General features: G+C 42.5%; 1 protein-coding gene across 6 annotated transcripts in view; it reads left to right on the forward strand.

Annotated features, from left to right (window-relative positions):
- Positions 1 to 25,153, forward strand: part of BICD2 (BICD cargo adaptor 2) — a 148,550-nt gene that overhangs the window by 99,911 nt on the left and 23,486 nt on the right. For 4 of the 6 annotated variants that reach the window (XM_005305432.5, XM_042849781.2, XM_005305431.5 and 1 more), the window contains 3 exons: positions 19,637 to 19,789; positions 22,075 to 22,527; positions 23,850 to 24,869. In XM_005305432.5, coding sequence (XP_005305489.1) covers positions 19,637 to 19,789; positions 22,075 to 22,527; positions 23,850 to 24,869 — 1,626 coding nt within the window. Of the gene's footprint in view, positions 1 to 11,801; positions 12,966 to 19,636; positions 19,790 to 22,074; positions 22,528 to 23,849; positions 24,870 to 25,153 lie in introns of those variants that run through there. The other 2 variants (XM_065551004.1, XM_065551005.1) reach the window with 2 other exon arrangements.

The raw sequence follows: 25,153 nt of genomic DNA on the forward strand, positions 1-25,153 counted from the left end.
AGTTCTTTACAGTCTTTGTTATCTTCTTTGTACATAGTCTGTAGATACTTAGTTAGCCACTGAGTTAAGTGTTAGGTTAATTGGTAGTTAGTCCCAGCAGGGCCTCTCCTCCCAGACCAGGGCATGCCCCCACAACAGCTGCTTGAAGTATGTGGGGAATCCCATAGAAAGGACGAGTATCGAATCTGTAAAAACTTTCAGCCTAGAACCCCCAAGGAGCGGGATATCCGCTTAAGGGCCCTCCTCATGGAGGCTGCGCTTCTGGGACGATGCTGGCTTAGTTAGAGCAGTACTACAAGCCGCCAAACTGTGAATTCCAAGTGAGGATACTGTTTGTGAGTCACCTAGAATGGAATTGAAATGAGCAAACACTCGAAGAAGAAAAAACGGTTACCTTCCTTTTGTAACTCTTGTTTTTCTAGATGTGTTGCTCATGTCCATTCCATTACCCATCCTCCTGCCCCTCTTTCGGAGTTGCTGGCAAGAAGGAACTGAGAGGGCGTAGGGTCAGCAGTGCCTAATATACCGATGCATGAGCGCGGCACTCCAGGGGGCGCCACAGCCAACCCTGTAGATACCGCTAAGGCAAAAGTCTCTGACAACTGTGCAGGTGGGTGTGCACACACCTAGAATGGAATGGACATGAACAATGCATTTCGAAGAACAACCGTTCCAAAGGTAGGTAACCGTTCTTTCCCTGTAGTATACAGCGCACAATATAGAGCCCCAACACTCCTCTCACTCCCAAACTCCCTCCATCAGAACCTGATACACATCCCTGAACATAACTCCCCTTATTATAAGAACACCTTGGATTGTCACGAATACAGTTCAGCCTAATGGACTGTTTTGGTATTTACTCATTATAAGTACTTTTAAACAGTATTGCATTCCAGGTCAGGTAGTTGTGAGATAAGATCTCAACAGAATTAAATAGAATAAGCTAAGCCATATTACATCCCAGAGATATGATAGCTTGCGAAAACTATGCTTCTTACTTATATTGGTAGATTTTTTTTTTTAAGGCAAATACAATGATGTTATGAGTTTACACCTAGCCAAAACTTTAATTGTTTACATAGATGAGTTATGACAAAGTTAGACTGATAGGTCAGATGTACCCTATGACATCTTTCTTCCGTTCATAACTTCTTGCCCTGTTAACATTGTTAGTTGTAAAGACTTTCCCCGAATCTGACTTAATTTGTGTAGTCTGGCACTAAACTCCTGAGAATCTGCTCCCAGACTCCTGCAGAAGGTAGTTTAACTTCAAATCTGTTTGACAAGAATGTTGTTGTAAATAATTAATGGACATTAAAATAGGTCTTTAATAATAGAGTAGAAGAGAAAATAGGTTAGACTCTTTAGGATCTCAGAGTAGAGGCAGGCCAGGCATTAATTAACCAGCAAAACTTCAGACTATTAAAGTGGAATATATGTGTATAGATGCCAGGAGACTAATTAGACACAAGTTTACAATGGGATACGACAGCAAAATAAAACAGCCAATGCTGTTTTGGGCTACAGAGGCATTGTACCATGGAGCAATGAGATAGTAGTTGCTTTCCAGAGGGATATAATAAAACTGCACCTGGGATTTTCCATTCAGAGTTGGGCAAGTGACTACCAGAAGGGCATTGACAAATTTGAGAGAGTGCGGAGAAGAGCAACAGAGGCCACATCTACGCTACTGGGATTATAGCGGCATAGTGTTGCTGTAGCTTTGCAGGAATAACCCTATTGTGTAGACGCAGCCCACAGCGTGGAAAGGGTTTTTCCATCGCTGTAGGAACACCACCTCCTGAGTGATGGTAAAAGAACATGTCTGTTGACCTGTGACAGTAGCTGTCTCAACAGACGTTCTTCTGTTGATCTATCTGGGTCTACAATGTGGGTTAGGTTGGCCTAGCCACGTTGGTCAGGGATGTGGATTTTTCATACCTCTGAGTGGTGTAGCTATATTGAGTGAAATTTTAAGTGTAGACCAGGCCCGAAATTATCAGTGGGCTAAAAGGAATGGTTTGAGGAAAGGTTAAAGAATTCAGTGTGAGGGGCTTGGGTGAGGGAAGGAGGGATATAGCTAGGAAAATAGGTTGAAATTAAGTCAGGGAAAACTCACACTGAATATTGGGAAGAACTTTCTGATGTTGAGATTTGTTGGCCTGAAGAACAAACAGCCTTTTTAGAGAAATGGTGATGCTTGAGACATTTGAAATTAGACTGGGCAAAAGACTGTAGGGAAAAATCCTGCGCTGGCAGGGAGGTAGACTGGGCAATCCAATCTTCTATTCCCATCTTGAGTGTTGATTAGTCTAAATAATAATAAAGCATCTTCACTCCACTTCCAGTGAACAGTTTGGAGATCATTGACAGTCATGTTGATTGTGATTTGCTGGGAGAGCCATCATACACAGAATCAGAAGAATAATCCTTGATCTGCTCACAGAGAAAGGTGCTAATTGATTTGAGTATCTGAATAGGGCATGATGTGTGCAGCAGTCTGGCAATAACCAAAGGAAAGACACTGTTCCTAAATATAAGGCTGTAGGCCGATTTTCTGGAAAGAGAAACTCCCTTTCTTTAGTTTATTGTTCAAGCTATCACATCAGATTACACCTACTGTGCTGTTAGAGAATACAATGTAATAAATAGGTCAGTGGTTCTCAACCAGGGATACATGTACCCCTAGGGTACGCAGAGGTCTTCCAAAGGTTCATCAACTCATCTAGATATTTGCCTAGTTTTACAACAGGCTACTTAAAAAGCAATGACAAAGTCAATACAAAGTAGAATTTCACACAGACAATGACTTGTTTATACTGCTCTATGTACTATACTGAAATTTAAGTATGATATTTATATTCCAGTGAGTTTATTTTATAATTCTCTGGTAAAAATGAGAAAGTAAGCACATTTTTTCAGTAATAGCATGCCGTGACACTTTTGTATTTTTGTCTGATTTTGTAAGGAAGCACTTTTTAAGTGAGCTGTAACTTGGGGGTACACAAGACAAATCAGACTCCTGAAAGAGGTACGGTTGTCTGGAAATGTTGAGAGTCACTGGTCTACATTGTACACTTCAGTCAGGAAATTGGAGCTTCAGTGCTCTGTCTTGTTTCAGAACCCAAACTAGTGTTACTCCAGTTATGGGTTTCAGAACCCAAACTAGTGATACTTTGCTTGGTATCCCTTTGTCTTTGAAAGTCACCAGATATTTTTTTTCTTCCAGGTAGAACAATACCACATTCCTGGGCTTTTTACTACCATTTTCTAATGGGGAAGGGCACAGGGAGGAGAACTAAAATAAGGAAATTGCTATCTTTTATAATAGGTACAGTATCAGATGTCTTTGGCTGAGTTAAAATATGGCTACTTGTGTAGTTAAAATATAACTTGTAACCTGCCTTGGCACTTATTTTATATAGACACATCCTCTTTGTGAGAGCAGTATGGGAAGCTAGATCTGGATGTACAGATGTGGCATTGCCAATTTCTTTACACCCTCTATATCTGTCTGGCTGTCAACTCCCATTGTCTTGCTTATTGCTCATTTTGTTTTTCTGTATGTGTGCTTAGTCTTCTCTCTCTTTGTTTCCTGTCTCCTAAAAAAGATTTGACCTTCTACAAAACATCAATTTGTTGACTGTTACTCTTTGACCGTAAAATGATGTGTCCATATCCTCCCTGAATGCTTTCCTAGGGCACAATTTTGCCCTGATCTATAAGCTAACCATTATTTCTGGAACAAAAGTGCATCTCGGGGGTTGGCAGGCAAGTCTTCTGAATGCTAAGTGTTCTTACAGATTTGTTGCATAGTTATCAGTTTCCCTTCTTAATCTCTTGCCAGCACTTTTGTCTAAACAATGAACTGCTTAAGCTGGGAATGTAACATCTAAAATATGTGAATCCACGAGCTTCAAAACCAGAATCAAGTAACTTTTTTAAAGATCTCTAATCATGAGTGGAAATGAGGTTTCCCATCATGTGATCTAAAAGCAAACATTTCTCTATGTAATATGAGGAGTCAGTTATCTGGACATATGTCCCTAAACTTAGATCACTCAGGAAATTCCAGGCATCAGAGTGGCTCAGCAATCTGTTTTGTTATGTAATGCTCACTATAGACACCTGGGGTGCAATCCTGGACCCAGCTTTTGTCAGTGGGAGTTCAGTCAGACCAGAATTTCACCTCTGATCAGTTGTGAATCCTACAGTGTGTTTTTGTGCTTCAAAGCTCTCTTAAATGTGGTTTGAAGATTTCAGGAAAGCTGCTGAGTCCTATGGAGACTTAGGTCACCTTGAAGTGTATATATGCAAAACCTAAAAGCAACTCCTCTGAGCAGTCCCTGGAAACCCTCTCCCTATGAAGTGTAAAGGGAGAGATGGTGGTAGCTGGTGACCAAAATAAGTGGTAGGGCTTCACGTAGCAGAGACCCCTACACTGCTTTCTTCCCTATCACCTCCATACATCAGACCTTCCCCCGCCTTCCCAAAAGGGGGGGACCACATTTTCCGAACTGAAATATGGACAGAGGGAGAGTGGGTGTCACAGGAGAATATGTAGGTGATAAGTGAAGGATGTTGGTGGGGAGGTGGGAAAGAAAGAGAGGCCCCTTTCAAAATAAAAAATGGAGAAGCACTCTATTAAGGATCAATGTGACTCCCTGCCTAGTCTCTCCCCTTCCTGACCTTTTCTTTTTTTGCTCTCCTTTCCATGGTCTTCTGCCCCTCGGCTCTTAGTCTCTCTTCCCCTACTGCTTTAACACTTTCTCTCTGCCCCCTTCATTTCTCCACACTCAACCTTACCAAGCCAACCCATCCCACTTCAAGTTCAGAACCTCATCCCCAAATTCCTTTGACCCAACCCCTCACTGCCCTGAAACTTCCTTCTGCTTGATAGCTCTCCCTCCTATTGGATTCCTCCCAGAGTCTGAATCCTTTCCTTTCCCTTGACTCAAAAATTAGCCCTCAAACCTTTCCTGCTTTCACCTGACTCCCCGCTCAGGCTCAGAATCCTCCTTGACTCAGAGACTTGCCTGGTACCATCAGGCTGAGTGAGAACCAATTCCCACAGCTTAAGACCACCTTCCTTTATTCTGCCTCCTTCTGCCCTTGCTTGACCTCAAGAAGCAGGAGCATAGATCCCATACCCTGTCTCTGGAGGGGCTTATCTGAAAGAAATCTCTGTTTTATACACAATCCCTCTGCTTGCTGCCCAAATACTTCAGCCCCACCAGGGGTCCGTCCCCCAGTGGCAGCAGGGGGTGATGCAAACTAGAACAGTCTGCTGGGTTTAGCCCTACCAGCCCCTAATAACTCAGCTTCTCTACGGGGAGAGGCAGGAGCGAATAAGAACATTGCAATTTCCTCATTTGCCTCACTTCCCTCCCTCCCCCCAATATCTTCAGCCCAGGTGGCTTGCTTCTCCTGTCCTGGGATTTTCCCGCGCCGAGAGTGCCCGTCACTTAAAAGATTTTTGGAGTAACTTGAGAGTGAATCCTTTAGTGAGAAAACTGGTGCTGCCTTCCTTTCTATCCACTGAATCTTCGGGTGTTTGTCCTGGTCCTTTCAAGACACTCATTGAGGAGCAGTGGCAGAAGAAATAGTCTGCTTCTGCCAGATGAATGAGCCTGGGAAGGATGAGGCACCCCACAATCCCATTGTGCTGTAGCTAGGGAAACCCTGGCCCCTGACTGATGCATGATGTATGGTAGTGGCCATCTGGCACTGCTCAAAGATCCCAGTGAATGGGCTGGCTGGCTAGAAGACATGTCAGAGGAGAGGGACAGGGTGACAGCGGGACACATGGAAGCCCCTTTAAAGGTAAGGGATAGGGATGTCTGGGTAGTGGACTGGCAAGATGGGGTTTAAATGACCAGGGTTTAGCTTGAAGATTCTAACAAAACTTGAAGTCATACCTGTTTCCCTTTTGTTCACAGCTGTATTGGGGTTTTGTTTGGTGGTTTGGACCCAATGTTCTGTGTTGGCTTACATTCTTTGATTTGTCCAGCATCTTTTAAAATCAAAGGGCCTGATCTTTAATGCTGTTTAGGTGCTTACTTCAGCTTGATATCAATGGGAGGGAGGTGCCGAAGTAACATTAAAGAACTGGCCTGTAATCTAGTGCTGATGGAGTTTAGAGCGTCATTGATTCTCACATGAACTCTGTTGGTAAGAGATTAAACCAGGGCGAAGATTTTTTTTTTTTAATGTATGTACAAGTGAAGTCATGCTGGTGTTGGTTTTATAATAAGGTGTTAATTTCTTTTGATAAGTGCAGAAGATAACATTGCTGTTAGGCAGATTGGACTAAGTGCATGTAATAGTTAAGGTGTTGCTCTGATATCTTCCAGGCACTGTGCTTCATTTTGGTTCCCTTGCCTTGCTACTGTGTGTTGCTTCCATGATTGACTAACTTTATTGTTTTCTATTGCTGATTACCACAAACCGAGAAGCAAGCAGATGCCTGTCTTTTGGCAAATAAAGATCTTCCAAAGACACGTTTTTAGGCAGGTGTGCCTTTCTTATAAAGCTCCCACAGTACACTCATCCCTTCCGTCACTGCCAAGTTGGCAGAGACATAAAATCTCTTTCAAAACAAGACCTTCAGAGAAATCCTTTGAATTAACACCATTAATGTTCAAATAGACTGTTGTTCCCTTAGCATGCCTAAGAAGGGTTAAACCCCTTCCTGATTAAAATGAAGGACATGGAATGCTGCCAATCATTTAAATGGAAGATTTGAAAAGCAGCTGGAGTTTAGCTGTTCTTAGCAAACAGTGCAGTGCAGGGGAGGGAGAGATTATTATAATTGTGCCACACTGTGCCATTCACACCACTGTCATTACACTTGGGTCAGCATTTTCCTTGTAAACTCCCACTCTTGTCGGGGAGGGCAGTATAGAATTTGGACACATGTACACACACACACAAAGCTGCATTTGAAATCATGTGGTCATTTCTTTTAATAAAGTGTGAAAATGAGTAACAGTGACTGGATGAAATTTTGTGCTTTTCGTTTATAGCATGCAGTTTTGCAGGTGACAAGCCCACAGTATCAGCAAATCAGAAAACCACTGGTGCTTGGTTTTTCTCGGATATGTGGAACCTTTTGCTTCTAGGACTTATCTGCAATGAGGACTTGTTTGCACCAGTATACTTACACCAATGTAACTGCACTGGTGCAAGTCATTTTTTACACCAGTGCACTGCAACTATACTAGGGATTTGCATTGGTGCAGCTGCATTAGTGTAGACACACCAGTGCTAACCACCCCACCCCTAAACCACCCACCAAAAAACTCCACAATAAACAAACCTGCAGATTACTGACCCAGGATGGAGTTCAGCGGGTAGTGGTAACCAGTGAGGTGGGAAGAATGCCACAGCAGGTATTTTTGGTTTAGGTTTGGCAGCATAGATTATTTAATCAAGGCAAGATCCTCAAACGAGGAATACAAACAAATACAAGCTGACAGAAAACAGAAAGTGATGTGTCTCTAGTCCCAGCTGTATGTGCACAGATGTCAACTCTCCTTATTAGCCCTGTCAAATAAAGGGTTTGGGGTTGTGCTTTGAAACTTGGCTCTTTGATTGGTTCAAAAATCTGAAGTGTTAATTAGCAAAGAATGTATTAAGTAATAGTTGCTAATCAAATATCCGTATTATAGCAAGGCTTTGTGCTGATTAAGAAATTATAGAAGATTTAAATGCCTATGGGGTTACTGCTCTTGGCGCTTTTTAATTAAGTGAAGCTATAATGTTGCACGTAACAGAAATCCATGATGGTGTATATTTTTGTTCTCCACTGTTGCAATAAAACTCTTTAATTTTAGTGTCACAAAAGCTACTTATTTAAAGAGTTTATAAACTGTGACTAAAATTTGGAGCTACGCAGGTAAACCAGACACATTACCTTGGAAATAACAGGTTTAAAAATTTGAGAGATTAGCAGCTATGATAATGAACGTATTTGTTACTCTCCATGGAATAGATGTTTGGACACAGGGAGGACAGGGAAGAAACCCGACAGTCATTCACATTTACCCCTAAAGTTTCAATTTAGTTGCATGGCTGCTGTTAAAATATTTTAAAGGTAGCAGAGCTATATATTAGACATGGTAAAAGGTATGAGAAATGGTTATCCCTAACTATGTCCCCCACTTTCTGGGGGGTTCAGGAGGGGGAAGAAAGGTAATGCACACCACCCCACTTGGAGCTCAGAGGACCTTCTCTCTCTTCCTCCCTCTTCCCATCTTTTATTTCCCTCCTGTAGGATTCTTGTGTCTTAGAACCCATCCTGTCTGTCCCTGGAAGACTGGCCAGACTGCATTTATTAGAGCTCTTTGGTTCGCAGAGGTATTGTGCAAACCTTTTGGTGTGGTTTCCACTAGAAACCAGAAGTTGATCCAGGGTCACTCAGGAATTGGCTCCAGGTTCATGAATCTCAGCAAATCTGGCATGACTTTAGGATTTGTAGCAAAACCTAAAGACGGGTGAGATTTGGGTTGCATCATCAAACATTCACTTAGGTCTTCTTTTAACAGCACTTACAGAATATCCACAGGATGTCACAGTAGGTGCTGCTGCTTCTGTTAGAGGCTGGGGGAGGTGCTTTTGTAGAACTCCCAGCCTTTGCTAATCCAGAAGGGTGAGAGACCTCCAGTGGAATCTGCCCCTGGTTCAGACTCCTGTATGGTAGCCTGTTGTGCTAAGAGCTAATTGCTGAGCCAGGTACCGTACACATATTTCATTGTTAAAGAAACAGATAATACTTTCTTTAAAGAGGTGACATTTTAATGAGATGGCATGGAAGTGAGGCTTTGACCTGGATATAATATACCATTTATTTTTTTGCTCAGTTTCCCCCCACCCCAATGAAATGAGGTTAAAATTTGAATGGAAACTTAACATGTAGTTTAAGACCCACTGTGTTTCTAATAGTGCTGAACTCATTGTTGAAGTGAACGTAGTGCTAGTAAGAAAGAGCAGCATTAACACATGAAGGTTTGTACCAAATGCAGGATCAAAAAGGGGTGGTGTAATGTAACTCCCCAAGTGGCATATTTTATTTTGTTTTTAAAAGTAGCAGTCTTTTCACTTAAGCAGCTTGAAGGGGGGAAGATAGCTCAGTGGTTTGAACATTGGCCTGCTAAACCCAGGGTTGTGAGTTCAGTCCTCAAGGGGGCCATTTAGGGAACTGAAGTAAAAAATCTGTCTGGGGATTGGCCCTGCTTTGAGCAGGGGGTTGGACTAGATGACCTCATGAGGTCCCTTCCAACCCTGATATGCTATGATATCTATGAGTCCTGCCTAATGTACCGTGTACACTGCGTTGGTGTGTGGGAGGACTAGGAACTCCGCTCCTCTCTGGTGTATTGAGTGCTAGTGATACTCTGTGCTTAAAACCGGTCATCTGCAACCTCCTTTTATATTTTTGTCTACCTTTTGTTTCCTATCATACCTGGTCTTAAAAACCTAGCAGCTTCTGAGAAAACTGACCAAGTCCCACTTGCAGCCCCTGACTTCAACAGGAGCACATGCCTGATTTTTAATTACCCAGTTGGCATAATGTCCACTTTATATTTCTCCTCCAGTTAACTTGTTCAGATTGCAAACACACATTGATAAAAACACTGTAAAATGTACGGCGATCATTGTTCTCATCAGGTATGACTATAACACTTTCTGCTGTTATTATTTGGACATGACTTTTGCTACATTTCCTTTGAATTAAACTTTAAAACTGTGTGGTACTTTTGAGAGCATTTGTGCTAATATGCCTATGGCTCAACCATGCTACTTTTTAATCTTTTTCTTTGTATCTGCTGGAAATCTGCTGGATTGTGGGTTCTCTGTAGATTTTTATTTCTTGCCTTTACAATAAGTGGAACATCCTGTTCTTGTAGAATGTCCAGTTCAGTTATTTCATGGGCTCACTTTTGTGGGATGCAAGATAGACCTGATGTGTGTTCATAAATAAAGGCACATGAATAAATATTTATTTACTAAACATTTATGAATAATGCTCCCTGCAAAATGTTAAGGAAAATAGTTGAACAAAGTTCCTAGGTCAATGGTAAAACAGTTTGTGCACACAGTTTTTTCAATATTATTTTTGGTATTAATTTCTATTTATGCATTACGTTTACATAATATCTATATGGCGTATCTGTGGGAGGGAATGTGGTAAGAAAACAGTGGTGAAAACACTTGATTTGTTTGAATCCTATAGCACAAGAAAAGGAAACGCAAGAGATCACGAATAGTGTATGTCACAAGTATAGTAGCCTGAATAGCTAAATGGGATTAGCAACGGATCCATGAGTTAGTTATAGCTAGAAATATCCAGAATACATTTAGAACAGGGGGATGATCACCTTGAGCTATAGATAAATCAAGCACGGGGCAGTATATATAAAAATCTGAACTGCCATCCTGACTGCTGTGGACCTGGAGGAGCACAGGCCATTTCTGTACAGTGTCATTTGCTTGCCAGCCTTCACCCCAGAGATGGCTTCATTTCTGAGGTGTTTATATTGTATAGATTTTGTATACATATACATGTGTGTAATTAAAGATGGTGTCAGAATCAGGGCCGGCGCTTCCACTAGGATATATATACACACACACACTCACACATACACACCTCTACCTGGATATAACGTTGTGTGTATGTGTATATATATATTTTTTTGGCTTCCAAGAACAGCGTTCTATCGAGGTAGAGGTTGTGTGTGTGTGTGTATATATACACATACTCACCTCTACCTCAATATAACGCTGTCCTCGGGAGCCAAATTTTTTTTACCGCATTATAAGTGAAATCGTGTTATATCAAACTTGCTTTGATCCACTGGAGTGCGCAGCCCACCCCCCCTCCGGAGCACTGCTTTACCGCATTATATCTGAATTCGTGTTATATCGAGTCGTGTTATATTGGGGTAGAGGTATATATAATATATATAAACATAGCTAGATCTTCACCTCTGTCTGAGGTAAGATTTGTGCCAGTAAGGAGGGGAAGGGTGGGGCAAAGGTGACTAAGTTATCTTTGCACTCCTCCCGTGCCTCCCTAATATGCAAGTACAGTATCTAAATATCTACCTACTACAGCTGGAAATCATTTTGGACACTTTGTGATGGAAAGTGATATAAGAACAAAACCAAAAACTGTAAAAATTCAGAAATGTTCCTCTAACCTCTGGAGAAAGGGGGGAGAAATAGCCAGAATCCCCTCAACCACCTACGGACACATTCCATGGGCTTAGCAGCCCATCTCCCACCTTTGGGATAAAAGCCTTCTGCTTGCAGGTAGTATAGTTAGTCCTGTCGCTCAAGCCGTCTGTGCTGCAGCAGTGCTGAAGGTTCAGGCTTCAAGCCGGCCTGATCATGCATGGTGTGAAATGATTTTTATAGAGGCACATGGCAGAATTTGTTTTTACCTTTTTCCACTTAAAAAAATAGAAACATTAATCTGTATTTACCACCTCATCAGCTTTTGGAAACTTATGGCAAGGCCTGCTGCCCTGAGCCAGGTAGAATGGTCTTCCCAGTTTTCATGCTGATTTTTAATGCAATGGTTAGGAGATTTATTTCCAGTTGAGACCTCAGTATAATAGCTGGTGTCCAATGATAAAAAAACGCACAGTCCCTTACAATCTCTTTATGCACTCTCCACTAGTGATGCTGTGAAACTGGGAAAGGCTGAAGACTTGAGAATGAGAACATTACCGGTTATGTCCCAAAAATATTTTTCTTACATGAAATGCCAAATATTCAACTAGAATATTTTTTTTCAGGATATTCATCTGCTATGGCAACTGGGGCTATCTGAAAGTGAGAGAGCAAACTTATAAGAGTGACTTATAAGAGTAAGGTTTGCTGGGAGCCAGTTTACCACAGTGGGAGAACTGAATCTGACCCAAAAATAAAGAAGCAGATCCTGCCCTAAGGAGCCTACAATGTTGACATGACGGAATGTGTATTCACATGGGCTTCATCTGCAATACCAGCCATATCTAACAGTGGTCAAGACAGCTCAATGAACACAAAGAACAAAGATTGAATTCTTGCTGTCCGATTAAATGACTTTCATATTTTGGACAATGCTTTTGGGGGATGTCAGCTCGAAGATCCATTGCCCAGACTTTCAATCCTAGGCATCTTATCGTGGGTTTGTTTTAATGTATATCTGTGGGTGGATGGAACTAGTTTAAGTAAATTGTTGTGTTTCATTTCAAAGATACCTGCCTTTAGGGTAGTGGTGTTATTGCTAATTAGGATTCTCAGACAGCTACACAGTGCATATCTTTATAAACTTGCCTGCTAGGTAGACCGAATTTGTTACATCCTGATACCCCTGGGAATGACAGAGAGATGATTTTGTTACCTTCTAGGTCACTGATTTTGTTAACTCCTTTTTGTGCTTTCATCAACCAAAAGTGGATGTAACGCCAATCATGATTAGAGGACTGAGCCACACTCTGTTTTTTTTTGTTGTTGGGGGTTTTTTTATTTCTTTTTTTTTTTTTTTTTTAACAGCATGATGGCATGGCTTGTGATACAATTTATCTAATAGAGAGAGAATGATTTTTCCAAGTAGATTTAAACACAGGGTTCGTTGATAGTCTTGGAGTGACACAAAGAGAAGATTGTATAAAGACAATGGGAAAGCAAAGCTTTCTTTTCAATAATCAACTGTAACAGACTGTGATGCTGACAGACTAGCTCAGGCCAGAGCCATAGGCCAATTTACTTTTGATTATCAAAGAAGTGTTAAGTGTATTAGTATGTATTCAAACTAATTCACTCTTCTGCTTGTAGAGATCAAAAGAGATGCTAATGTTATTGTATTCACTTATCTGTAACAGATTGTCTGCTATTACATTGCACTTAAGTTGCGTATACCCCTATAATTCGTTTAGATAACCCTACATTAAAATGTGTGCTAGTATGAGAATGTATTCAGGTGTTCAGTTCATGAAAACTAGTTGTATACCCTATTATTTGCTATTACAAACATTTGCATTTGTGCATAACCCTGTAACTAAATTACTCAAAGGAATCTTGTGAAATGCTAATGAGGGACTTAAGGTCTGTAACAGGAAATACTAATTTCAAAGCAAGGGGCCATTGTGTGTGTAAACACATTTACCAGATTGTTGTCCGAAGAAGAAGCTGTAAGTACTGATTCAAAGAAAAATCCTTCATCTCTGGACTATTTGGATTCTAACACGGTAAAATAACTGAACAAGAAGACAGATTCCTGGAGTTATTCTGGGTAGCCCTGAAAGACTTTTGGGAAACTGGCAGATTATTGCATCTCTATCATTTTGGATTTACAAACTTTGACTCACTTGTTATATTTTACCTGCTTTAACCTGGTCTTGCCTCCCTGCTCTGGGTGCCACCTAGTGGAGCCCAGTGGGAGCACTAGCTGCTGGTGCCTTTCCCAGGCACGTCCCTTCAGCCTGACTCCCAGTCTGGCAGAAATCTGGGGGAGGTATGAGACCCACGTGCCTGTCCCCTCCACCACCCCTCCCCCCCATGCATCACCTCTGCTTCCTTCCCTGAGCTGGTTCCCAAGTCAGTTACCTCTTCCAGGCTTTACCTGTCTGGAGCTCAGCCTTCAGGCTCTGACTTCCAAACTCTGCTGGTGCCAGGGTCTTCCTCCTGCCTGAGCAGGATACTCCCAGCCTTCTAAGCGGAGGCGATTCCCCTGGTCTCAGGGCCTTTCCTGCAGCATGTGCCCTGCACAGTTCTTCACTCTCTGCAGTCTCTGCCACAGCTTCGTGAGCGTCTCTCTTCTCCCCCTTCTTGTGTTTTAGGACAAAGCAGACTTAGTTCCTGAGTCTATCGCTGCCAAACACAGGGCACCATAGATAATTCAAAAACCTGAAGTCTTTCATCTTTCCCAGTAGTCTTAAAGAATTGCAATATTGCTTTTTTTTTTTTTTTTTTTAATAGGGCCCTGTTTTCCTAATGCTCTTAGTATGCTCTTGCAGCAAAAACGTTGATATTTTAAGGCCTCTAAGTTTTTATATAAATGCCCCCATGGTAGTCTTTGCACTCCCCTAGGAGACAATCAATTGTTCTGCCCCCCGCTGCTCTTTATAGAGGAATCAGCTGCCTTTCATCAGGCCCCATCAGAGTGGTTTAATGTGGCACAGATGGCTCCCACAGTCATCAGGGTTGGCTGACCCCAGGCCTCCAGCCCTGTTTCATCAACCCATCCCAGCTGGATGATGTTATAATTTCAAATGATCTATTTCCTACCTTGTTTTAAGTATAAACTATAATTAACAGCTCCAGGCTGGCCTGATTGACCCCATCTTAAATATTAATCTACCAAAGCTTGCTTTCTTTGTGTCCAGTGCTGTCATGCAGGAGGGTTGTATTTTTGAAGGATGACACATAAGAAACTGAGTTGAAGCTGATCAATAGGTGAATTTGAAGTTATATCTGTAAAATAACTGACCTTGTGTACCTTTGGACTCTATTCTTGACATTATCAAAGCACCTAGGAGCCCTAGTCAGACCCACTGAGGGTATGTCTTCACTATAGAGTTAATTCAGGCTCCTGTGTGTTGCCCCAATCCCCTTTCCATCCACACATAAAACCATCTCCGCCAAATTTAGTGGTGTTTCAATCCAGTTTAGCTGGCCCAGCTGGGCTGTAAGCTAAACCCTGGGTGCCACTCAGGTTGTTAATCACTCTCTTGGCAGGAAGGATACAGACTAAATCACTCGAACTGATAGTCCTGCAATACCTTCCCACAATTCCACCCGTGTGTCCACAAGGACAGACTGGTTCTCCCTCAATTCACTAGGAAAGAATCATAGAACAGCTTAGTTTACTGTGGCCCAAAGAACCAAGGGAGATTTCCCCAGAAGTCCTAGCCACACATACGGGTGAGCGCAGCACCAGTGATGACACAGTAACTGGGGTATGGCTTTGCAGTGATTCATTCCCAGACTAGGCTAACCTGAGTGCTCACCCAGGTGTCTATCACCCGAGTTAACTCTGCAGTGAAGACATACCCTAAGAGAAACCGAAAAGAGATTCACTTGTTTATAAACTTCGGAATTACATTTTCTCTCTGGTTCTCATCCCATTGACTTCAGTAGGGTCACAATTTCACCCTCACTGTCTGGCTATTTTCCTCTAAATTAGAGAGGTTATTCCTGAGTGTTTAGTGCCATTTGTCCCCCACATAAAGGAAAATAAAAGTAAACATCTATTTGAATTTAATATTTTTCCAGTTTATCTTGTATGCAGATAGAGAAATTGGTGTCAGTGATGGGGAATAGGCCTCTAGTTTCACCAAGTAAAACAATTGTAGCCTGGCATAAAAGGGATAATGTGGAATTGGCCTGCCTAGTTTGTTGCCAAGAAAATGTCTACTGTTTCTAATAGCTAGGGTTACCATTCGTCCGGATTCCCCCGGACATGTCCGGCTTTTTGAGCTAAAAATAGCGTCCGGGGGGAATTTGTAAATGTCCAGACTCCCGCCCCATGCAGAGCGCGCAGCCGGCCAGATGGTGCCACTTACATGAGGCTCCGACAGCCAGAGAGAGCTCCTCCCCCGCTCCTCCTCCACTGTTGCCCAGCATGCCGGGACGAGCGGCTCAGGCTGTTCCTGAGCAAGCTCACAGAGACATTAGGCAAAGGCCAACAACAGGGAGCCAGAGGGTCGGAGAAGGGGCAGGGAGGTTCTGGAGGGGGCAGTCAAGAGATGGGGGCGGGAGTTCGGGGGGGGGCTTTCTGGGGCGGAAGTGGATAAGGTTTTGGGCAGTCAGGGTACAGGTAGGGTCCTGGGGGGCAGTTAGGGTGTGGGGGGGGTCTTAGGAGGGGGCAGTTAGGGGACAAGGAACAGGGAGGCTTAGGTAGGGGGTGGGGTTCTGGAGGGCAATTAGGAGCAGGGGTCCCAGGAGGGGGCAGTCAGGGGACAAGGAGCGGGGGCGGGGGAGTTCTGGGGACGGGGCTGTCAGGGGGCAGAAGTGGGGAGAGGGATCAGAGCAGAGGGGTTTAGATGGGTTGGGAGTTCTGGGGGAGGCTGTCAGGGGGTGGGGAGTGGTTGGATGGGGCGTGGGAGTCCCAGGGGTCTGTCTGGGGGTGGGGGTGTGGATAAGGGTTGGAGCAGTCAGGGTACAGGTAGGGGGTAGGATCCTAGGGGGCTAATTAGGATGGGGGGAGGGTCTCCGGAGGGGGCAGTCAGGGGACAAGAGGCAGGGAGGCTTAGGGAGGGGGTGGAGTCCTGGGGGGCAGTTAGGGGCAGGGGTCCCAGGAGGGGGCAGTCAGGGGACAAGGAGCGGGGGAGAGGGTTGGGGATTCTGAGGGGGGTGGGAAGTGGGAGGGGCGGGGCTAGGGCAGGACGGGGGCGGGGCTAGGGCGAGGCTCCTATCCTCTTTTTTTGCTTGCTGAAATATGGTAACCCTACTAATAGCTCTAACTAATATCTGTGCTGTAAGATGGGGATCCCTGCAACAACTCATCTGGGGGAAATTAAGAGGAAGAAATTGCACTGACAAATATTCTAACAGGAGGGTTGATGCACAGATCAGAGAAAAGGTCTGTGTGCTTTTGAATGAACAGATCCATTTTAGGATATATTCAATTTGATGAATATCGTCTGCTGTGTAGAATGAGATAGGAATATTCTCTGCTACACAAAAATTTTCTTAGTTTAGTAGGAGAGGGAGCTCTGGCATGCTGATAGGCATTAACACTAGGTTGTCTTCTATACTGACAACAATCATTTGCCACAGCCATTAATTGTGTGAACGAGTGCAGTGTAATTTCCTTTGGTATGGAGACCAGTGGATTCACTTCATGCACTTGGTGGATATAATACAGTGTGTTATATATGGAACGGGGGAAATAAACAGCAGACCCCAGATTTCCAAGCCTTGGCAGTTGAGCAACTATATGAGACAGCCAGGGACCTAGCTATAACCTCTGCAACTGGCAACATATATAGCTGTGTGGTGTAAATGTGATAGGAACAAACGGAATGTCCAGTCCGTAGACAGCCAATAAATCAGAGTTAGATATCTTTCTTCCGTGCTCAGGAAGGAAGCAAGCTATTTTAAAATCTGGGCTTCTTGTACATGTTCTCTCTCCTGAAGAACAGGACAGGAAAAGATTTTAAAATGATTTCTTAGGCCGCTTACATCTGCTGCTCTATCTGAATCTCCTTAAAATGCTCTCTGCCTCAATCTTAAATAACCACTCCAATGCTTTCTCCAGGCCCTCCTGTTTGCAAAGTTTAGGTCATCCAACCAACGAGAAGAAGCACTGCTGTGTGACTAAGGGTAGGTCTATACTTACCTCCGGGTCCGGCGGTAAGCAATCGATCTTCTGGGATCGATTTATCGCGTCTTGTCTAGGCGTAATAAATCGATCCCGGATCGATCCCGGAAGTGCTCGCCGTCGACGCCGGTATTCCTGCTCCACGAGAGGAGTACGCGGAGTCGACGGGGGAGCCTGCCTGACGCATCTGAATCCACGGTAAGTTCGAACTAAGGTACTTCGACTTCAGCTACGTTATTCACGTAGCTGAAGTTGCGTATCTTAGTTTGAAGTGGGGGGGTTAGCATGGACCAGGCCTAAGGTGACCAGTCAAACACTGTGAATGCTATTAGTGGGCCTCATGAACAATCCATAAAGTTTGCTGAAATTTTGCTCACGTGGATGATTCACCGAACCATTGCAAGTAGCATGTTAGTTTAAAAAAAATCATAGCCTGTCACAGAAAAACTCACACAGCAAAAGAAACTAAATTTGTCCAATTATTAACTGTGAATCTGAAGTTCACCTCTACTCCACACACACAACTTGGTTTAAACTCCTGTGAGAGGTGGGGTAATTAGAGCACTGAAGAGGAGTGTAACCTTGTTTTTCAAATAAAATTATTAAGGATTTAGAGAACACACCTCGGAGTATCTTATTTTGAGAATAGCTTGATGGTGTGGGGAGAGTTGTTCACTCATATAAGGGGTACCGTTGACTTCAGTGGTACTTCACATGGGTAAAGGTTACAAGAACAGGCTTGTAATTAGGTATAAAACTCAGAGATGAATCTGACCTAGAGATGAGTTTGACCCAGGAGCCTTTTATGATTTTAGATTTTTAATTGCTTGAATTATTTGGCTGCAGATTCTTCGTTCCTGCTGGGATCTGACACTTGAGCAGGGGAGGGAGTTCTGACATGCATTCATACCTGCCTATAACTTTTGGCTCTCTAGAATACTATATTTATTTAAAATGCCCCTCTGCTTCACAACGGCTCGGGTGTCTGTCTGTTCTAACCAATACTCCTTTGTAAAATGGGGGGTGGGGGCAGGGGAATATTAGCTGCAAAAGTGTTGTGAAGCTTGATTCATTAATGTTTGCAAAGTGCTTTTAGACTCTCTTACGAAAGGCATTACAGAAGCACAAAATATTAACTGGGCTACTTGCAACTTTAGATTCAAAACTATGCAGATTTGCCTCGTTTGGGGTTTTCATTACAAGCTATAACTTTTACTCAGCTAAGGGTTGTTAGACATCTCATGCATCTATCGGTTGAGCCCAAGTCCAAATTTCATTTTTGCACCAAAACCATGAACTCAAAGAAAAATGCATATGAATTGAAAGGGGGGGAAAAAGGATCCCGCAAACCTCTGAGACTCAAAATCTCTGATTCCTTCACTGCTGTAGTTAAAGTACAAATGATCTCTTGAAACTTCATCCTATGGAAGGCATTAGTGGTTCTGTTGTAGAGCTGTGATGCATGCCTTGGAATATGGGATGCAATGACCTCTCATTTGCATTGTTAATTGCATTTTAGTGTCTTAGCAATCAGCTAAAACAGGCTATTTTAATTTAGCCTCCCACTGTGCTAGGGATACTGTTTTCTTGTCTGCTAAAAGAAAATAGACTAATTTATACAGTTGAATCTCTACCTGAGGTGGGAGAGAGCTAGTGTTAACTTTATTGGATTTGTAGTTCCAGGTGACTCAACTCCACATATGTCCTGAAAACACAACAGACTCTGCTCCTGGCATCCCTCCTGCAGTACATCTATTTTCTTTGTGTTGTGTCTTTCAGTAAATGTCTATTTGACATCTGTGCTATGTATCTCTGTTGAAGAGGCAGCTGATTTGCACACAGTGTTTTGATGAATTTGCAAGCAGTGTTGATCTGGTTTCCAACAACCAGTAGTATAACATTATGCTAAGAGAATCCAAAGTAGCTCTCTGTACTGGTTTTCTTTAGAAAAGAATGAAGCACTTTTGTTGTATTTTGGCTACACTGCTGGATTGAGGATAGCAGAAACAAGATGCGATAATCTAAATTGTTGAATTAATAATAGACAACCCCTCTCCTTTTATTTTTAGCTTTTTCGTAATTGTTTGAAAAGCTATTATCTTCACTCTATCCAGTGTACAGCTGCAAAATACTTGGCTGCTCCTTTGTGGCTGAATGTCAATGTGCTTCTTTCGCAGCTCAAAATAGGTTCAGGTTAGTCTCATTAAATAACGAGAATGTATGCACAGTTTAATTTAAAATTGAAGTATTGTTGTTCATATAGTGATAGCTTTAGATAGTTAGTTAATATAGACACGTATATTTCTGGTGCTTCTTTCGCAGCTCAATCAGAATGTGGAGACCCAGAGAGCCCGCTTGCGAGATGACATCAAGGAATATAAATTCAGAGAAGCTCGTTTGCTGCAAGACTACACTGAGCTCGAGGAGGAGAACATCTGCCTTCAGAAACAAGTGTCTGTCCTCAAGCAAAACCAGGCAAGTATGGAAATCATCAGCATGGCTCCAGGCTGCTCCAGTGTGCTCATCATGCTAAAATCTGCCTCCGTGCCCATTAGCACATGTGCAGCCACATCTCCCCACCTTCAAAAGGCTACTCCTGGCTTTCTGTCCACTACAAAATCAATCCTCTTGTACTGAAAGTTCTTCATGACAGTACCTTCATCTCTTCTCTGCCTATACCCCACTTGGTCATTCCCTTCTGCTTGTTCTTTGTTCGTCTCATCTAAGTCCTTCCACTTCCTCCTTTCCTCTGTAGGAGGCTGATCCCCTGCTACATCAGCTATTAGGAGTTGTCTCCTTGCTGCACTGATTCTTCATCCCCTTTTAAAATATGTCAGCCAGTCTCACCTGTAATTAATAGATTTTTTGGACAGTTCTTCATGTTGGTGCTTGCTCTTCTATTGCTCTCCTAATGTTCTGTCTTCTCTGACTCCCTTTTGTAATATTGTAAACACTGCTATAATTGCTCTGCATTGTCAGACACTTGTGTGATGCACATGCTACAAAACGAAGTAATATTTTATTGTACAGTTCTAATCATCTGCAGATTCTCAGGAAAGGTAATTACATATTTGTAATGAGTTTAGAATTTTCTTGTGTTACTGTTTCCGACAGTAGTTAGATCGGGATTGTTTTGTATTGTGTCACTCAGCTGTATACAGATGAAATAGTTATATACTGATATCTAATCATTCTCCCCTCCCTCCTCCCCCCCCCGCCGGCCCCAGCAGCTCTGGCCCCCCGCCGAGCACTGCCGGCCGCCGGCCCCAGCAGCTCCGGCCCCTGGCTGAGCACCGCCAGCCCCACGACCCCTCCAGCCCTATTTTCCCGGACATGTCCGGCTTTTTGGGATTTCCTCCCGGACGGGGATTTGAGGCCCAAAAAGCCAGACATGTCCGAGAAAATCCAGACGTATGGTAACCCTACTTCATCGGATGCATGCAGTTAGCCTCTAAGGTGCCACAAGTACTCCTGTTCTTTTTGCGGATACAGACTAACACGGCTGCTACTCTGAAACCAGAACAAACAATGTTGTCCTCCCTTCCTGTTTTTCTTTTTCCTATCTGGCCAGAGGATTTCACTTTGGCCCTGTAGGGGGAAGCAAGTGAAATTGCCTAGCTATTTAAATCTTTGCACCCAAAGCCAATTAAACTCACTAATGCTGACTTTGAGCCTCAGCCAAATTTGTCAGGCAGTGTTTGGTAGATGGCTGTTTCCAGCAATTGCTGGTTATCATTTTGTGTCCTGGATCCTTTAATAATATGAATTACGTCCTAAATATACCGGTTTGATGGGTATATTTAGAACCAAAGTAAGTCATTTTCTATTAATGACTTTGGATTTTTTTTGCCTTTCTCCGTCCCATAATCCCATCCACTGAATGTTATTAGTTTTTAATTAATCCATTGAGACAACCAAAAGAAACCCTCAAGTTTTCCAGATCTTCATTTGCAAAGCAGAATTAACACAAAGGGTGCATGGCTTAAGTCATGAGTCAGTCCTGGTTCCGCTATATCGCACTGGGAGAATATTACTGTTTAAAAATCCCTTTTTCCTCTCTGACAAAAATAAATAAGATATTACAGTACTTCTGCTACTCTTTTTTTCTCTTCCAAGGAATCCAAAGAGGTGTACAAACAGATAGTTTTCTCATCTGTACAATGATGAGAAAACTATGGTAATAGTCAGATTTCATATCGTATTGTCAGTATAGGTTTGATTTGAAGACGTCCTAAGTCTGTGCATAGTAATAAGGCATTTTGCATACATTTATAACTATAGGGTCCTTCATCACTGCATCACAACAGTTTTAAACAGGCCATTTCAATGGCGTTACATATAGTGAATCAGGCTCACAGCTTTTAAATCTTTGGTTTTAAATATGTTGAGGGTTGAGTGTGTGTGAAGTTTGGCACATGGATTTACTGATCAAACAGTTGGGATTATATGCTAGGTGAAACAGTTGAGTGCTGCCTCTTTACAACATGGTGCAAATCATAATTATTCTAATTAATTTGGAGTAGATCAACATCATTTAACAGTTTGCTCAGAAAATGTTTATTTCATGCACTCTCAAAGGTAGATTAAAAGTATGATGTCTATAGTCATGGTGCAGGAACTAGAGTCCAGAATCTAAAAATTATTCCCCCTCCACCATAGTTAACTAAATAAAATAGACATCAGTGAAGTGTTCTGAAATTGCTTTGTGAGCTCTTACAGTCAGGCATTTTAGTGACAGTATTTTATCATATGTTCTCTAGGTGGAGTTTGAAGGCCTAAAACATGAAATCAAAAGGCTTGAAGAGGAAACAGAATTTCTCAACAGCCAGTTGGAAGATGCTATACGGTTGAAAGAGATCTCAGAACGCCAACTTGAGGAGGCCTTAGAGACCCTGAAGACTGAGCGTGAGCAGAAGAACAACCTTCGTAAGGAGCTCTCTCATTACATGAACATCAATGACTCTATGTACACCAGCCACCTGAACATCTCTTTGGATGGACTGAAGTTCAGCGATGAAACCACAGAGCCCAATAACGATGAAATCATGAATGGCTTTGAACAGAACTGCCTCAGCAAAATTAGCAATGGCAAGAATAATACATCCACTCCCAAGAAAAATGACAGCTTCCCTCCAGCCCCAAGCCTGGTCTCAGATCTTCTGAGCGAGCTAAATATATCAGAAATCCAGAAGTTGAAACAACAGCTTGTGCAGGTAAATGTCAAGATCCTAGATAATAAATCTCTGTTACACTAGCAGTCTGAGATTACTGTGGGGTAACTCAGTCTTCTTGAAAGATCTTTTTCATTCAGTTTCCCACAGTCTGATGGGTCTCCTGCAAATACTAAAACTGGAGCTTTTTCACCTGTCATAATGTACTTTTATATTTAAATGTACTATAATTCCTGTCTAATGCGATTCATAGTCTGATGAAAATGAAATCCATTTTAATTTGCTTAAGAGTCTATGCCATGAATTGTCATTTGCATTTTCTATATTATAAGCAAGCCACTCAGTGTTGAAGATTATAAAACAAGGCACACATGAGTTGGCTAGAGCTTGCTGAAAATTTTCTGATATTAAAAAATGGGATTTAATAAAAACACGCGGGGTAGGGGCTGGGGGAATGTTGGTTTTGACAAAATTTTTCATTTTTTCAAATTGAGAAATATCAGGGAAAATCCCTAAATTGTTTTAGAATTGTGAGAAAATGCCCACTTAAAAAAAATAGTAATACCCCAAAAAGTGGGGGAAAGAAAATATATAAAAATTTGAGGGGAAGTTAAATTTTCACTTTTTAACTTAAATGGAAGAAAGTAGCACTTTTGTACTTTCCTCACCGGAAAGAAAATTAAGTGAGACGGGGGGGTGGGGGGGGAGGGGTTTCACCTCTGTCATTTTACTCCCCCTCCCATGTTTTTCCCCACCAAAATAAACAAAATTCAAAAAATTTGATTTAGAATTTTTTTTATAGAAAAACACAAGACTAGTTTTGACCAGTTCAAGAGTTCCCTGAAGGTTTAGTGCCCTGTGCTGCACTGTGGGGTGACAATAGTTTGATGTCTTATCTTTTTCTGTTGCTAACAGGGCTAATCAGGGGTTGATAGTGCTATGTTAAACTGCCGCTATTGACTGTCTTCACATTTTTATTATTTTTTATTATTTTTACAATGCCCAATTGTTTCCTAGGCACTTTACAGGACAACACCAGTTTCAGCTCAGCTTTGGCTGAACGGATAATGGTTTTACTAAGGGACCCAAACTGTGGAAGGGGAAGGTAAAACAGGAAAGAGTGTTTTTGTTTGAAAATCCTTAATGGATATAAGAACCACCCTATGATGCAAATTAGTAATGGTGCCAATAGGTTTTGAGACTGAGTTTAATGTAAGTGGAGTTGCCTTTTCCACAGAGTGTAAGGTTTCTGCAGTTGTCTGACCTTTGATTGACTGTTGACCATTTTCTCATATGATTGTACAGAATAAAGCTGCACAAATATTTGCTTCCAGAGAATGAATGTCTGACTTTATGTATTTCAGATGGAAAGAGAAAAAGTTAATTTGTTATCTACACTCCAAGAGTCTCAGAAACAGCTGGAGAACACCCGGGGAGCCCTTTCAGAGCAGCATGAGAAAGTTGGCAGGCTCACAGAGAACCTTAATGCAATGAAAAAACTCCAAGTCAGCAAGGAACGTCAGTCTGCTCTTGACAATGAGAAGGAGCGTGACAGCCATGAAGATGGAGATTATTACGAAGTTGACATCAATGGGCCAGAGATCCTAGAATGCAAGTACAAAGTGGCCGTGGCAGAGATTGGTGACCTAAAAGAAGAGCTTAAAGTCCTTAAGGGCAAATATGAAGAGTGTGAGTCTAAATATGAGGAGGAGAAAAACAGATATGAGACTGAAAGCCAAGCTCTTACTGAAAAGATCACCTTGTTAGAAAAATCTAATAGGCAAGATAGAGAACAGGTAGCCAGACTGGAGAAGGAGCTGAAGAAAGTAAGCGACGTTGCTGGAGAAACACAGGGCAGTCTCAGTGTAGCCCAAGATGAACTAGTCACGTTCAGTGAGGAGCTAGCCAATTTGTATCACCACGTCTGCATGTGCAACAATGAAACTCCAAACAGGGTGATGCTGGATTATTACAAAGAGGGTAAAGGAGGACGCAGCAGCCCAGAGGGCAAAGGTCGAAGGTCACCGATCCTGCTCTCTAAAGGGCTGCTATCAATAGACCTAGGAAAGGCAGAGAATGGAAGTGGTGACAGTAGTCCATCTCCAGTGTCATCCCTCCCATCTCCTGTGTCAGATCCTCGGAAGGAACCCATGAACATTTACAACTTGATCGCTATAATTCGCGATCAGATCAAACACCTACAAGCTGCGGTGGACAGAACAACCGAGTTGTCCAGGCAGCGTGTTGCCACCCAAGAACTTGGGCCAGTAGTGGACAAAGACAAGGAAGCTTTCATGGAGGAAATCCTGAAGCTGAAGTCCCTGCTAAGCACCAAGAGAGAACAGATAGCAACCCTGAGAACTGTGCTAAAGGCCAACAAACAGGTGAGCAGGCTTTGCAGAGATGAAACCCAGGGTTTTACACAGCTATATCATAAGCAAATGCATTAAAGAAAATTTGGCTAGAATGACCCTTGTTGCCATTTGCCACATGTGTTAGACACTGCAGTCATGGGTGAGATTCTGGCTCCATTCAAGTCAGTGACAAAACTCCCATTCATCAGTGAGGCCTGGATTTCACTCCATGTACATAGTCTAAGGGTACGTCCAGACTACCCGTCGTATCGGCGTGTAGCGATTGATTTATCAGGGATCGATATATCGCATCT

Source organism: Chrysemys picta, chromosome 7, assembly GCF_011386835.1.
Source record: "Chrysemys picta bellii isolate R12L10 chromosome 7, ASM1138683v2, whole genome shotgun sequence".
NCBI lineage: Eukaryota > Metazoa > Chordata > Testudines > Emydidae > Chrysemys > Chrysemys picta.